Consider the following 14,220-nt stretch of genomic DNA (forward strand, 5'->3'; position numbering starts at 1 on the left):
TAAAAATAAAATATAACAAAAAAGTAAAAAGTATATGTATTCCTCCTACCCTTGTTTTCCAGTCCTATCTATTCCATGTTCTCCATAAAGACAAGTCACGTAGACAGTTTTTTGTGCATCTTTACAAAAATTTTTTACAAATACGAGCTCATTAACCTATCTATTGAAATAATCTTCCATTAAATATCTGCTCATTTCACATGTCTATTATGTTTGTCTGTAATCTCTATGTCCTGCGGCCTTGCCCTTTCTGAAAATACAGAATGACTGAAGAGAGTTTATTCATTAACTGATCTGGTCACTCTAAGTCAGATCTGGTAATACAAATTCCTCTGAAAAGTGGAGGGAAAGTAATTAATAAATTAAAACCTTACCCATAAATCCTCCACTGGCAATGCTCACATATTCTTTGTTTTTCTGTAGCAAAAAAACAGAATTTAAATTATTCCAAAATGTAATTTAATTAAAACCTCTCATAGTTCTATAAACTGACAAATCTAATATAAAGTTATACATTGACAAATGTAATACAAAGTTATACATTAGATTTCTAGACCTTTTCTTTTCTTTGACATTTTGGAAGGTGACAAAAAGATATACATTCATTTACCCTGTATATTGTATGGTCTGGTGTTTGGGTGGAATGAAGGGGACAACTTCATAGCTACTAACAAGACTATGATTTTATTTGTATTATAGTTCCAAAATGAAATAAAGAGTCAAACCAAAGCCAATTAAATTATATTTTGGATATAATTAGAGTGGTTTTTAAGTTTTCAAAATATGTTGTATCTCTCATAAAAAAGAAATATAAAAACAAATATTAGAGCTAATTATAATAAGAAATAGCAGAATGTTACCATTTTACAAACTACTCTAAAAACTAATGGATCTAATAAACAATGACAAAGAAAAAATGAGACATAAAGGAAGAGAAATATCTGGGCAGTATGTACCTTCTGATGAAAGCTCACACCACCCAGGACTTCCTGGCCCCACCAAGTCTCTAGATAAAATTACCAACTTAGAGGAAATACCAGGGACAGAAGCCGAAAAACACAATCATGTGAATGCAATCAGCAAAATCTATAATGTGGGAAACTCTCTATAGGACAAAGTACCAGTTTTCCAACAGATATATGCAAGTAAAAAAATTAGGAAAGGGAACCTATAAATTAAAAATAAACTTAAAAGATGTCAACCAAAACATCTTGTTTTGGATCCTGGGAAAATCAGGGAAACCTAAACAACATATTTTTTTTAATAATAAAGTATAATAATAATAATGTGGTTATATCTTTCTAAGGAGTTTTAGGGTTCAGTTCTACCTATTTTTGAATGTTTGAAATTTCCTATGATAAAAATTGGGGAAAAAATTTCTAAAACCACATTAAGAACTTGAGTTATAAAAAGAAGTTCACAGTATTTCAAATTCTTGCCATGTGACAGGACTTACAATATATAGTTTGTACCAGAGCATTTTTTAAATAGGCCAATTAAATCTGTAAGTAAAATGAATCTGAGTCACTATTTTTGTTTTTGTGTAAAATTCTAAAATCTCTCCTTTAATAAAATATAAAATTATCTTATGACCCTCTCACCCCAAATGCCTTGTTCATTCTCTATAATTTTATCTTTCAAGGAGTCTTTCCTTTAGACTTATTTTCTCAAACCAGATTCCCAATAAAATACAACATGAACAGAAAAGGATCCAAATTGAGTGGCTAGTACAATAAATACCATGCCTGTGGTCTTTTCAATTCTATAGTTTAGGGTCATATAAAATGAAGGCTTTAATGTATTAACTATCATAAAATATCTAATAAACAACTAATTTTATAAAGAAAAGAGCCATCACCAAGTGAAGCTTTATAGAGCAGATAGAGAACAGGTTGTATAAAATCACTAACACAAATTAGCTGTGCTGAAGACAACATTCAAACACAGAAAGATGGCTAAGTGTAATGAAAAATATACATGTATATTTATTCTATTTCAAAGTAAAGATATTAAAATGAATTATGTAGTTACTGTAAAAAGTACTAGGGAGTGAACTGACATAAAGAGCAACACAACAGAATAATCCAGAAATAGATCCTGAAACACTGAGGAATTCAGTGTATTAAAAAGATGGTATTTCAAATTGATAGCACAACTGGTTACCTATCTCAGAAAAAGATGTTTTTGATTCCTATATTACACAAAAATAAATTCCAGATGGTTCAAGACCTAAACATAAAAAATAAATCACATAAGCATGTAAGAAAAATCTCAAGAAGTCCTTTCTTGGCAAGACACAAAATCTATAGGCTGTGAGGAGAAACTACATATAAATTTTACAACATAGGCAACAGTGGAAAATTACCTATAGGAACTTCTTAAAGGTGACAGCACCAACTGAGCAAAACTGAAATAATGTGGGGCACCTGGGTGGCTCAGCTGGTTAAGTATCTGCCTTTGGCTCAAGTCATGATCCCAGGGGTCCTGGGATCAAGCTCCGTGTGGAGCTCCCTGCTCAGTGGGGAGCCTGCTTCTCTCTCTCCCTCTGCCACTCCCCCTGCTTGTGCTCTCTTTCTGTTGAATAAATTAAAAACAAAGCAAAACAAAAACTGAAATAATTTGTCAGCATACCTGTAAAAAGTGTGCCAGGACCATGTTCATGTACATGTCTTCTTCTTCTCTACCGCTGCCCATAAAACATAGGTGCTCCCCACCAGCAATGGAGCCGGACTCGATGGACTGCTTCTGTGCTTCCAGCAAAGATTTTACTGACTGTGCAAACTCAGATGGATTCTGGAGCATCTAGATAATTTTTTAAAAACTAAAAATGTAGCATAACGGTATGACACATACATTTCCAAATTTGAAATATTCTTACAGGGGGAAAAAAAGACAGTATTTAAATAGCTACCATAAAAACAAAGGAATAAAGCCTCCTATAAACAAAATTGCTGGGATCAGAGAAAAGAAATGTATATAAATGTACCTATAATACATTAAAACAAAAGTTGAAAATTCAAAGATTAAATATGCAAAGAAAATGTTCTAAGAAAAAAATGTGTTTTTTAAATAAGCTATAATGTCATTAGGTATCATGAAAAGTTTTCACACTGAGAGGAAGGGTCCATAACTAAAAACAATACATTAAAACAAGATCTATTTTTTAGTTTCCACTTCTTTGGTATTTCTTAGAGGACAGAAATAGGAGAAGCCATTTTTATCAGCACTACTCTAGGTACTAGAGATAAATGGATGAAAAAAGTTAATATTTTCCCCTCAAGGAAACAGATATGCTAATAACCACAAAAATATGTTAAAACTGTTATAACAGGGCTACATAAAAAGCACAATGAAGGGACGCCTGGGTGGCTCAGCGGTTGAGCGTCTGCCTTTGGCTCAGGGCATGATCCCACCGTCCTGGGATCGAGTCCCACATCAGGCTCCCTGCATGGAGCCTGCTTCTCCCTCTGCCTCTGTCTCCACCTCTCTCTCTCTGTGTATCTCTCATGAATAAATAAATAAAATCTTAAAAAAAAAAGAGAGAAAATCCAACAGAAAAATGGACAAACCAAAGAAAAGCAATCTGTAAAATAAGAACAATATACTTAGAAAAAGATGTTCAACATCACTAGTAATTAACCACTGTTTTTCATCCATTATTCTTATAACATAAAAATAACTGGTAATGTTCTATAACGCAGTGGTATGAAACAGTCTCATTTACAGATGTAAAGTGTAAGCTGGTTCAGTCTCTTTAAAGGATGATAAGGCATTTCTAATGTTTTATATACTCACACTCCTCAAATCAACAGCTTTGCTTTTAGAAGCCTATTTTGCAGAAATACTTGCACAAGTTCATAAAACGTGTACAAGCATATAACTGCAGTATTGCTTATTATAAGAAAACTGAAAATGACCCAAATGTACATCAACTGGGCAATAAATTATGGTATATCTTTACCACAGATCACTATATAGTCATTAAAAAGAATGTACTTAGGGTAACTGGTTGGCTCAAAGCATGCAACTATTGATGGTGGGGCATGAGTCTGAGGCCCATAGAGCTTGCTTGCTTACATACATACATACATACATACATACATACATACATAAAATGTGGGGATATTAAAAAAAAAAAAAAAAAGAACATACTTAAATGGAAAGATCCCTAAGAAACAGTTTGGTGAAAAAGCAAGTGAACTGCTGAGTGAAAAATCAAGTGAAAAAAAAGTGAACAAGAACGATATAAATACACAGTAAAAGATCTGGAAGATTAAACAAGGTGGTAATAGTTAACTCTGGAGATATCCTTTTGAGTTTTTGAAGAAAAAAATCAAATATTTGTGAATCACTTGAGCAAACTTTTAAATAAGCATAAAAGAAGGACTATCTAAACACTCCTAGGCAAATCCAAGAGAAAGGCTTGGAGTTCACTTTCAGGATACAAACAAACTTGAACTCCTTTCTTACTTAAAGCCCCCCAAATTGTCTGAGTGGTTCTACTTCTGTTTTTCATAAGTTTCCTCTCAATACCACCTAAACCCCTCACTGTCACGTTTTCAGGCTTCAATGTCACCTTTTTCAGATGAGATGGCAAGAAGGGCAAACTACATAGTCAGCAAAAAGAGTTACTCCTCTGTCTTCCCCATCCCTGAGGCTCTTATAACCCAGAATAGTTTAAATGATGTCTATCTCACTCTGAGTATTTCTGATAAAATTTAATTACTTACTCATCTACTCTTTTAATTAAAGTGACCCTTAGCAATTTTAACAAACGAGCACCGATATGCCAGATACCACCCTTATTAAATACTGAATTATATGCATAAGTACTCATGATGGAAAAAAGGCTTGTAGTAAAAAGTTTTAGAATTATCCAAACTATAGTAAGAGCTTATATTTATAGAGTACTTACTAGATGCAAGGCACTATGCTAAGTGCTACATCAGATAACTCACAGTAAGAAGTTTAGAATTTACTGACATAACAATGGTAGGCAATAGTAAGCCATAGTTAACTGTTTGCATCTATCTTGTATCCTATCAGAAGAAAGTTCTGGTGAAAAGGAAATCTGAAAACAATATTTTCGTTATATAAGCAGAGACTCCTTCCTTAAGCAGAAAGAAAATGTCCCCAATCTGGAACATATATATTTATTTATGAAATAAAGGAAAAAAACCTATTTATTCTCTTACTTTATAAAAATTTTAACTAGCATTTATACTAACCAGATCTGAATCTAAGTGGAAAGCAGTTGATAAATGCCCAGCATTATACTGCTCTGCAGGACGGCAATCCACCACAAAGAACCGGACTCCTTCCTAAGAGGAAAACAACATTTGACATACTGGAATTTGCCATGAGGGTCACATTTCACACAATACAATATCAAATTCAGGCAAAGGAGAGGAAATAGATTTATTAAAAAACGGATCTCACAGAATTAGGAGGACCCAATTAGAAGCAATGCAAGAAATATCCTCAAGATCTTACATAACTATGCTCATTTTCAACAGTTAAAACACTTTATATATACTGTTCTTGACTAGAAAGTCTTTAAATGTGTAGCAGAGGAATGTCAGTTTGAGCTATAAAACTATATTGGAATTTAAATTTTTAATGTATATCATGTTAAATATATACTTAAAAACTACATAGTTATAAACATAGATCTAGGCACAATTACCATTTCTGCATATTAGTCCAAAAGTTGCCAGCAATTTCGATTCCTTAAGAACTAAACATCTTTTGGGGATGAGAGGAGGTTCTGCAATGCCAGTTTGAACCGAAGAAATTCACATGAAGATATTTAAAATGGATTACTGGTTTTCATTTATTTTTTAATACTAGTTCTAATAAGAGGCACCTAGGTGGCCCAGTCAGTTAAGCATCTGCCTTGGGCTCTGGTCATGGTCTCAGGGTCCTAGGATCAGGACCCTGCTCAGCAGGGAGTCTGCTTCTGTCCCTCCCCTACTTGTGCTCCCTCTTTCTCTCTCTCTCAAATCTTTAAAACACACACACACACACACACACACAATTAAGTTCTATTAAGAAAAAATATGTGAAATGTTTGTTTTAAAAGAATCTATTATGAAATGCCTGTCTTTCTATGCCCATTCTTTTTCCCTTCATCTTGGAAATACACCCCACCTTCCAGATACACATACCCATGGTTAACTGTTGCACTACTAGTAATAAAGAACATATACTGAAAAAACTGGCTCATTAGATTTTTATGCAGGAGATGCAGGAGACAGCACAGCATATCCTCAATTCTCCTCTGTTATATGCTCTATGGCACTAGATCATGTAATTCAATTAGCTGTATAATTACTGTTAAATGCTAAATCCATCTTTTTAAGTACTTTATACAACCTCAATTGCTTTGTTAAAATAGGAAAAAAGATTTGGCAATTTACAAAAATAGATGTCAAGCATAATTAATTATTGACAAGTAAAATAACACACAAGCTGGTCATTTTTAAATGAGCATGTGGGCAGATTAAACACATTAACCATTCAAAAACAGCAAAACAGCTACATTTTATAGTAAATTAACTTTGTGGGAATCAACAAAGGGAGGAAATGTTGGTTCCTTGCATTTAAAAGGAACATTCTTGGGATCCCTGGGTGGCGCAGCGGTTTGGCGCCTGCCTTTGGCCCAGGGCGCGATCCTGGAGACCCGGGATCGAATCCCACGTCGGGCTCCCGGTGCATGGAGCCTGCTTCTCCCTCTGCCTGTGTCTCTGCCTCTCTCTCTATCTCTCTGTGACTATCATAAATAAATAATAAAAAAAAAAAATAAAAAAAAAAAATAAAAGGAACATTCTTCTGACAAACTGTGGGTTTTCTTTACTTACCCCTTGAAGCTGATTTGCTTGAAGGATCTCTGACACCGAGATAGCCAGACAGAGAGCCTGACTCAGGTCAGCATCGTCATCCTTAATTCCCAACAAAGTACTACCAAATAGATGGTGATTATCCTGTTTAAAAAGAAATTTTTAAAACATTATAAACAAAATTAATCTTTCTTCCGAAGAACATTCTTGATAAACCATGATGAAACATAAAATAATTTTATAACACTGAGTCATGTGATTTTTAAAACTGAATATTATATCATCTCGAATCTTATAGGCCGAAGGCTAAAAAAAGGCTGTATACCAAGTCCGTCCCTGTCAGTACACACAAAATAAAAGACTTTAAAAAGATAAAACATTCTACACAGCTGTTTTTCTATATCACCTGGAGTGAAATATTAAAATTTAAAAATGTTATGACTTTTCATATTTTAACCTAACAAAAACAAAATAAGGCAAAAATTACATAATACACTGATCCACAGCTTGATTTAATTAGCAAGTGGTAGTGCAGATTATTTACTATGTCTGAAGAATAAAAGGTGTTCCTCTTAAAAGACTGAAAAGAAAAGGGTAAGACTTCTTTTTCACTGAGCATCCTAAACCACTATCCTATCATCTGACTTGTTTGATACTGTTAGGAACTGAGGTGGTCTACATAAGGCAATTATTAAAATAGCTGAAATTAGTCCCTAAAAATGAATTTCTTTTTTAATTAATTAGTTTCAGGGGAAATGCTTTTGTCTGCCTTCTGAAACATATTACACCGAACATAATTTAACCTTATCATGTTTCAGTGACATGACCACCAATTAGCAATCATTATTACAGAATGCCTAAAAATAAATAAAGCTAATAAATTCTATGCCTCCTCCACTATTAGCTTTTGATTCTTGGAGTTTTACTTTCTAGGAGCTCATACCACTCCTGTTTTTGATCTGGTGTCCTTTCACTGGAAAGCACTTAAGAAAGGTTCTAAGTCTCTATGCAGCTAAGGGACCCTTTTTGTTCATGAGACAGCTTTATATCATTAAAATTGTACAAAGCTGAACTCCAGATAAAGGAGGCATAATTACACATTCTCCATTAGATTTCTGAAATTTTTAAAGTCTAGAAAGCACTAACTTAAGAAGTACTTCAAACTTCTCATGATCAGAAATAACTAATCATCACAGGTGAGGTGAAATAGTTCCTAGCATATTTGTATACTATCTTTTTTAATTTGTTTCTCTACTAGGGAGAGTATTTACAGTGAAAAATCCCCCAAATTGCAACACATAACAAGAAAGGAAAGAGTGACAACCTAGAGTATTTTAACTGAAATGGACACAACATAAATAAAACAGTGTACAAAATGTGAAATACTGAAGCTGGTAATTTCTTGTCTTCTACCTTCCTAAAAGAAGCTGGTGTTTTACTGCAATAATACTGAGCCAGAGAGAAAAGGTCTTCTATATCTTCTAGATTCAAACTGGATGGAGTATTTTCCAAGAACTCTGAAAAAGGATTATAGATAGGAGAACGTTTAAAAAATTGTGATGAATACAATCATGAAAATTATTTGCATATCAAAGCTAGAATATCTTCAAACGTAATAAAAACTACATAGATGGAATCTCAACAGCAATGCCTATAAAACTGCCTGAGAAGAAGTGGAGTTCCCCCAAAGGAGCTGAAACTGTTAATGTAATTCTGCAGTTAGTGAAAAAAAGTTCTGGCAATCAAATCAAATTCATTAGCTTTGATGGCAGTACTATGATTTAACAAACACGCTAAGTGCCAGGGCCCCTAGAAATAAGAAATGACTAAGAAATAGTTTCTGACCTAAGGAACTCTGTCTTGTGTGAGAAATGTAAAAATAAATCATTATATGTAGCGAGATAAACACTATAATACAGTACAAAGTGGCAGGCACTATAGAGATTAATCTGTGTGGGTGCTAGAATGGGGAGAACCAAAAGAACCAAACTACCACAATGGAAATAACTATGAAATCTGAGTACTGAAGGGTAAATTAAGGAAGAAGGAAGGGAAGACGGGAGAGAGAGTGGAGGCCATTTGATATGAAGAAACAAACCAGAATAATATATGAAAAAGAACTGAAACAGTGAAAAAATATGGATGAAATGAATGAAGATGGCAAAATTGAAGGAAATAGTCCTTAAAGTTTGCACCTGCAGAGTGTGCACAGGTTGAATGAAACCTCAGAGTTCTGTAGACTAATCTCTTAAATTTATAGATGAAGAACCTAAATTTCAGTGACCTGAAGTATTTCCTCTACAGTGATACTTACGGATAACTTCTTCTTTGCTGTCAGACTCCTGTGCTAAAATAAATTCTCTGTACAAGAGACACAAATGAATTTGAGTTAAATATTAACAGAGTACCCTGAGAATAGAAAGGAGAAAAATCTAAGCAACTTGATACTTACTTTGCATTAACAAGGATTATTAACATTAAGAAATAAATAAAAAATGGATCTGCTTGTTGTAGATATCCATCCCATATTGCCTGAGTGACTTCAATGGAACAGTAACATGCAAAAAGGCTTCCAAGCTGTAATTAGGAAATGAAATGAGACATAAACCACTGGAAATGACCTGTTCTTTTAAAAGTATGAAAGCATATGTGTAAGTAACATTATATCACATTATCTGCACCTGATGCTTAATGTGTAGCTTAATTTTGCTGTATGTAATGCAAAGGCCTAATATGTGAATTCAAGCCACAATGAAGCCACTTACTTACTTACTTACTTACTTACTGGCTGTGTGACACACGGCACGTTACTTAACCTCTAAAGCTTCCATTTCTACATCTTAAAAAAAAGGAATACTGCTATTCTTCTTCTACCATTGTTGTGAAGAGAGAGAGAGAAATATCTAAAGTAACCAGCACATATCTGCCATAGCATAAACTAGCATAACTACTACTATCAGGGTAACTAGCACAATTATTATGGTCCTTACTCAAACATAGTAATCTAAGAACACAGAGAAAAGTTTTAATGACAATATAATGGTGAACTGCTGCCAAAGCTTACTTGTCCATCATTTGAAACAAATGAAATAACATTTATATCCCTCAGTATGTTTCAGCTCTATGGTTTTCCACTTCAAATGAGAGTTAAGTTTCTCTAGAGCCTGTGTTTCAAATTGCATAAATTCAGTGATATTTTTAAAGTATTCAATTTTTATCAGACACAGAAACAATTCCACCTAGAGGTTTAAATTTACATTTTTAATGGCTAATGGGAACATATGCATTAGTGCATATTTCAGTAATAAAGGGTCACATATTCTTATTAACTATCACTTATTTTAAATATCCTCACAACAGGCCTTCAAAGTTGACATTTTTCTCTCCCGTTTTTGGGGTGAGGAAATAGACTAGCATTAAATAACTTACCCACACTCACAGAGCTGGTGAGTGGTGGTGTTTGCACTAGAAAAACGACCTGATATCCCACAGCTAGCTGCCATTACACTTAACCACAGAGCTTTTAAAGAATATGGTGCTACTAATTTTTTTGTTGTTGTTTTAAAAATTACCATTACAAGTAAGACCACTATTACAATAGCCAAAGATGTAATAAAAACAAAATCACAATATATTGTCATCATTAAATTCACTTGGCAAACTATAGCTATCATTGCATTGCTCACAGTTATAGGTCCTCAAAGGTTTGGGAATTAGTTTTAACTGTTGTACCTCATGATTTAAAAACAAACAAACAAACAAAAAAAAAAACAACTCCATTCCATAGACATGATACTAGTAGCAAGAACAAACTATTTGGGACACTGAAGACAGATCAGTTGTTTTAAAATCTACGACCAGCACTGAGGACTGATTCAGAGACCTGGCAACAGAAATGGCATTTCTGAGGCATGTGACAGGAGAGACCTCTATTAAGATATCAAGATGCTTACAAGAAATAGTTTTTTTTTTTTTTTTTTTTTTTTACTTCGACACAAATAAGTACATTGAATGGCAACATATGTATCTCAGAGAAAACATAATTCTACAGTAGGGGCTCCTGGGTGGCTCAGTTAGTTAAGTGTCCGACTCTTCATTTGGGCTCAGGTCACGACCTCAGCATTGAGACTGCACCCCACGTCAGGTTCCACACAGGGCAGGGGGTCTGCTTAAGATTCTCTCTCTCCCTGTCCCTCTCTGCCCCTCCCTGCCTCTGCTCGTGCATATGTGCACATTCACTCTTTAAAAAAAAAAAAAAGATAAGCTTAACTTTACAGGTATTTTATTATTTTAACTCAAAGCAACAAGACTGTGGCTGAGAACTAAACTGCTGTTGCAGTTTGAGATAATATGCCAGAGTTGAAACCAGTTAGAATTCTCTAAGTACCATTTCTTGATTATTTATTCATCCCTTCACCCTCTAAGATAGGTATTATTATTATTCCCATTTTACAGATAAAGAAATTGAGGTTCAGGGGCTGTTTTAAATCACACGGTTATGTGGCACAAAGGAATCCTTTCTGAAGAAAAATTAGGTTAAGACATGATCAAGGAATATGTTTAATTTCTGAACATTCTTCTAGCACCTAATCACTGTTTTAGAAAAATCTTAAAAAAAAAAACAAAAACAAAAACCATCTTAAAAGTTACCTAGAAGAGCAGTTCTCAAAGTGTATTCCAAGGAGCTCTAGAAGTACATAGTATCATCACAGATTGAATAAAAAACAGATGTGAGAATCTACCTATCTGTGATGAAGCCAAATACTAAGATTCACAAAAATATAAAACAATGCCATTACTCTAATTTTCTTTTGAAAAATAGTTATTTTGCATTAGAAAAATAGGCTATTTATGTTAACATGTAATGGATTTATTACTTCTAAATGAATATTTTATTTTATTTTTTTTTTTTCTAAATGAATATTTTAAATTTCTTAGTTTTATTTTCTAACCAACATAATCCATATAAAGTATGGATCCTCAACAAATATTGAATATAAGAGGTCTGACACCAAAAGGTCTGAGAACCACAGACCTAGAATAATAAAACTTCCCACTGAAAATATAAATGTAGAATACAGCTGAGATGTACTTTATATTCCTTTATACTGATCATTTGACAATCTTTAAGACATTTTCCTCATGATTAGATATCAATTCTCATACACACCATCAATACTAAATCACACAAAGTTTTAAAGTGAACTGATACATCTCATATTTACATATATTACATGCATATATTTTGCACATACTGCATTCATATACCTCATGTATATTACACATATACAATATATATATAACATATATATATGTAATATATGTAAAACAACAAAAGGCTAAACTTCACTTTAAATAATCTGAACATAATCAAGAGCTAAAAAAACAATTTTTGAAGTGCCAAAAATTTTACTCCTTTGGTTTAAATATTAATGGTCTGTAATTTAGTATTTTTCTTTTTTCTTACTTGGGGGTAAAAAAAAAAAACCCCTAACTATAGTTTTATAGAAAGCTATTTTTCATTAAGTGTTCCTACTTTCACTTTATTACCCAGTTGAGTGCATAGGAGTCTGGAGTAATTTTCTTTGTATCAAGAAAAGAACACAGCTCAGGCTCATGGTATTGGATGAGTAATCGGAAAAGATGAAATGGTCTTCCCTTCAGAGAACAATCCCTAAAAGACAAGAGAAGCAAGGTTTTTGCATTAATGGGTCAGAAATGGTCATATTAGTAACCAGTCCTCCTGCAACACCCACCCCACCTCCTCTCCCCACCCCCAAAACACCTGAACACCACAGCATTTATAATAAGCCTATCTGACAGAACCAGGCTCAGAACACCTAACAACCTGACTTGACAGAAAGTTTGCAGCAACAGCAGGTCTACACCAACTCTAGGGAGATTCTCTCTAGGTAAACTCAGGGAGCACTCAAACAAAAGCACTGCAGGGACCACTGCAAACAGCAGGATCATTTAGGTTATTCTGATAACTTTTGGATCCCAAAAGGATTATCTAGAGAGTTCTAAAGAAGTCAAGTCCTCTTCTTCCCTACATAAGAGAAAACTCCTAGAAAGGCTTCAGGTTAGCTCCACAGTTAATATACTCAAGTAGGGATGTACCTTAACCCAGGTAAAAGTGTAAAATGGCCACAGATGAATAAAATACTGGGCCAGAACCTTAGAAGCTGTTGAAGTAGCCTGGGTACTACTGCTCAGAATAAATCCCAAGGGGCACAAAACACTTTATCAAGCAACATACCACTACTTTCCTTCTTCCTTTGTGTCTAATGAATCAATAAAAAATGTAAACAGCTCAAAGAACAGACCATCTCAATAAAAGTCAGTATTTGTTGAGAAAATATCATGTGCTGGACACTGTATCAGGCACTTTACAAAAGTTATCAAATTTTATCTTTACAAGCAACCCTATGAAATAATTACTATTTTTTCCTCATTTTACAGTAGAGAAAACAGAGGCTTAGTTGTAGACAGGTAGTTCACCCAAGGTCACAGAGCTAAGAAGTCAGCTAAGACCTCTACACAGAAACTGTATTAAACTGTCATGCCATATTACTCTTCTCTATATATAATTCAGTATTGCAACAAGTGGTATTTTGGTATTGGTACAGTCTCTAAAAAACAAGTTGTAAAGAAACTGAAATAAAAGGCTTCATGTGAAAAAACTAATGAATGTCTCAGTTTTAACATAGAAGCACTGATAAAGAATGTCATCAAATGCTGGGATCCCTGGGTGGCTCAGCAGTTCAGTGCCTGCCTTCAGCCCAGGGTGTGATCCTGGAGTCCCAGGATCGAGTCCGTAGGGCTCCCTGCATGGAGCCTGCTTCTCCCTCTGCCTGTGTCTCTGCCCCTCTGTCTGTCTCTCTCTATGTGTCTCTCTCATGGATAAATAAAATCTTAAAAAAAAAAAAAAAAAAAGAATGTCATCAAATGCTATTTAAGTGGGAATACTGAAAAGTCATTTCTATATAACCAAGATCTGAGATCAATGCCAGGATTGAATATGAACCTGTAGCTTATTTGGATAATGTAGATGACAGGGAAGTTTTGTAGAGAAAGCCCTAGGTTGTTAATTCAGATGCCCAGAGACAGAAACTGGATTCATATTGGCAAGATTACCTCCTCCTTTGTCTGAATACTCTCCCCATTCTATAAACGCAAGGCAACTGACTGCTAAGGCAAAACACAGAAGCAGACAGTAATGTAGGGACATAAAAATGTAGCAACAATCGCCTACTTTGTATCCCTAGCAGGACATCTCAGGGAGTCAGCCACTACAACATCATCTATTCATTTAACAGCTGTGTACTATTGCTGCAGCACTGTGCTCGAGAGGATTCTACCCAAGTTATATTGAATCTGT

At 34.3% G+C, this 14,220-nt stretch overlaps 1 protein-coding gene across 3 annotated transcripts in view; it reads right to left on the minus strand.

Moving 5' to 3' along the window:
* Positions 1–14,220, minus strand: part of TBC1D23 (TBC1 domain family member 23) — a 57,123-nt gene that overhangs the window by 17,699 nt on the left and 25,204 nt on the right. For all 3 annotated transcript variants that reach the window (XM_041746444.1, XM_041746434.1, XM_041746451.1), the window contains 8 exons: positions 12,390–12,513; positions 9,292–9,416; positions 9,154–9,200; positions 8,253–8,356; positions 6,861–6,983; positions 5,229–5,321; positions 2,632–2,802; positions 375–417 (listed from right to left, as the gene is read on the minus strand). In XM_041746444.1, coding sequence (XP_041602378.1) covers positions 375–417; positions 2,632–2,802; positions 5,229–5,321; positions 6,861–6,983; positions 8,253–8,356; positions 9,154–9,200; positions 9,292–9,416; positions 12,390–12,513 — 830 coding nt within the window. The remainder of the gene's footprint in view (positions 1–374; positions 418–2,631; positions 2,803–5,228; positions 5,322–6,860; positions 6,984–8,252; positions 8,357–9,153; positions 9,201–9,291; positions 9,417–12,389; positions 12,514–14,220) is intronic.

The sequence above is a fragment of the Vulpes lagopus genome, chromosome 1 (genome assembly GCF_018345385.1).
Source record: "Vulpes lagopus strain Blue_001 chromosome 1, ASM1834538v1, whole genome shotgun sequence".
In the NCBI taxonomy this organism is placed as follows: Eukaryota; Metazoa; Chordata; class Mammalia; order Carnivora; family Canidae; genus Vulpes; species Vulpes lagopus.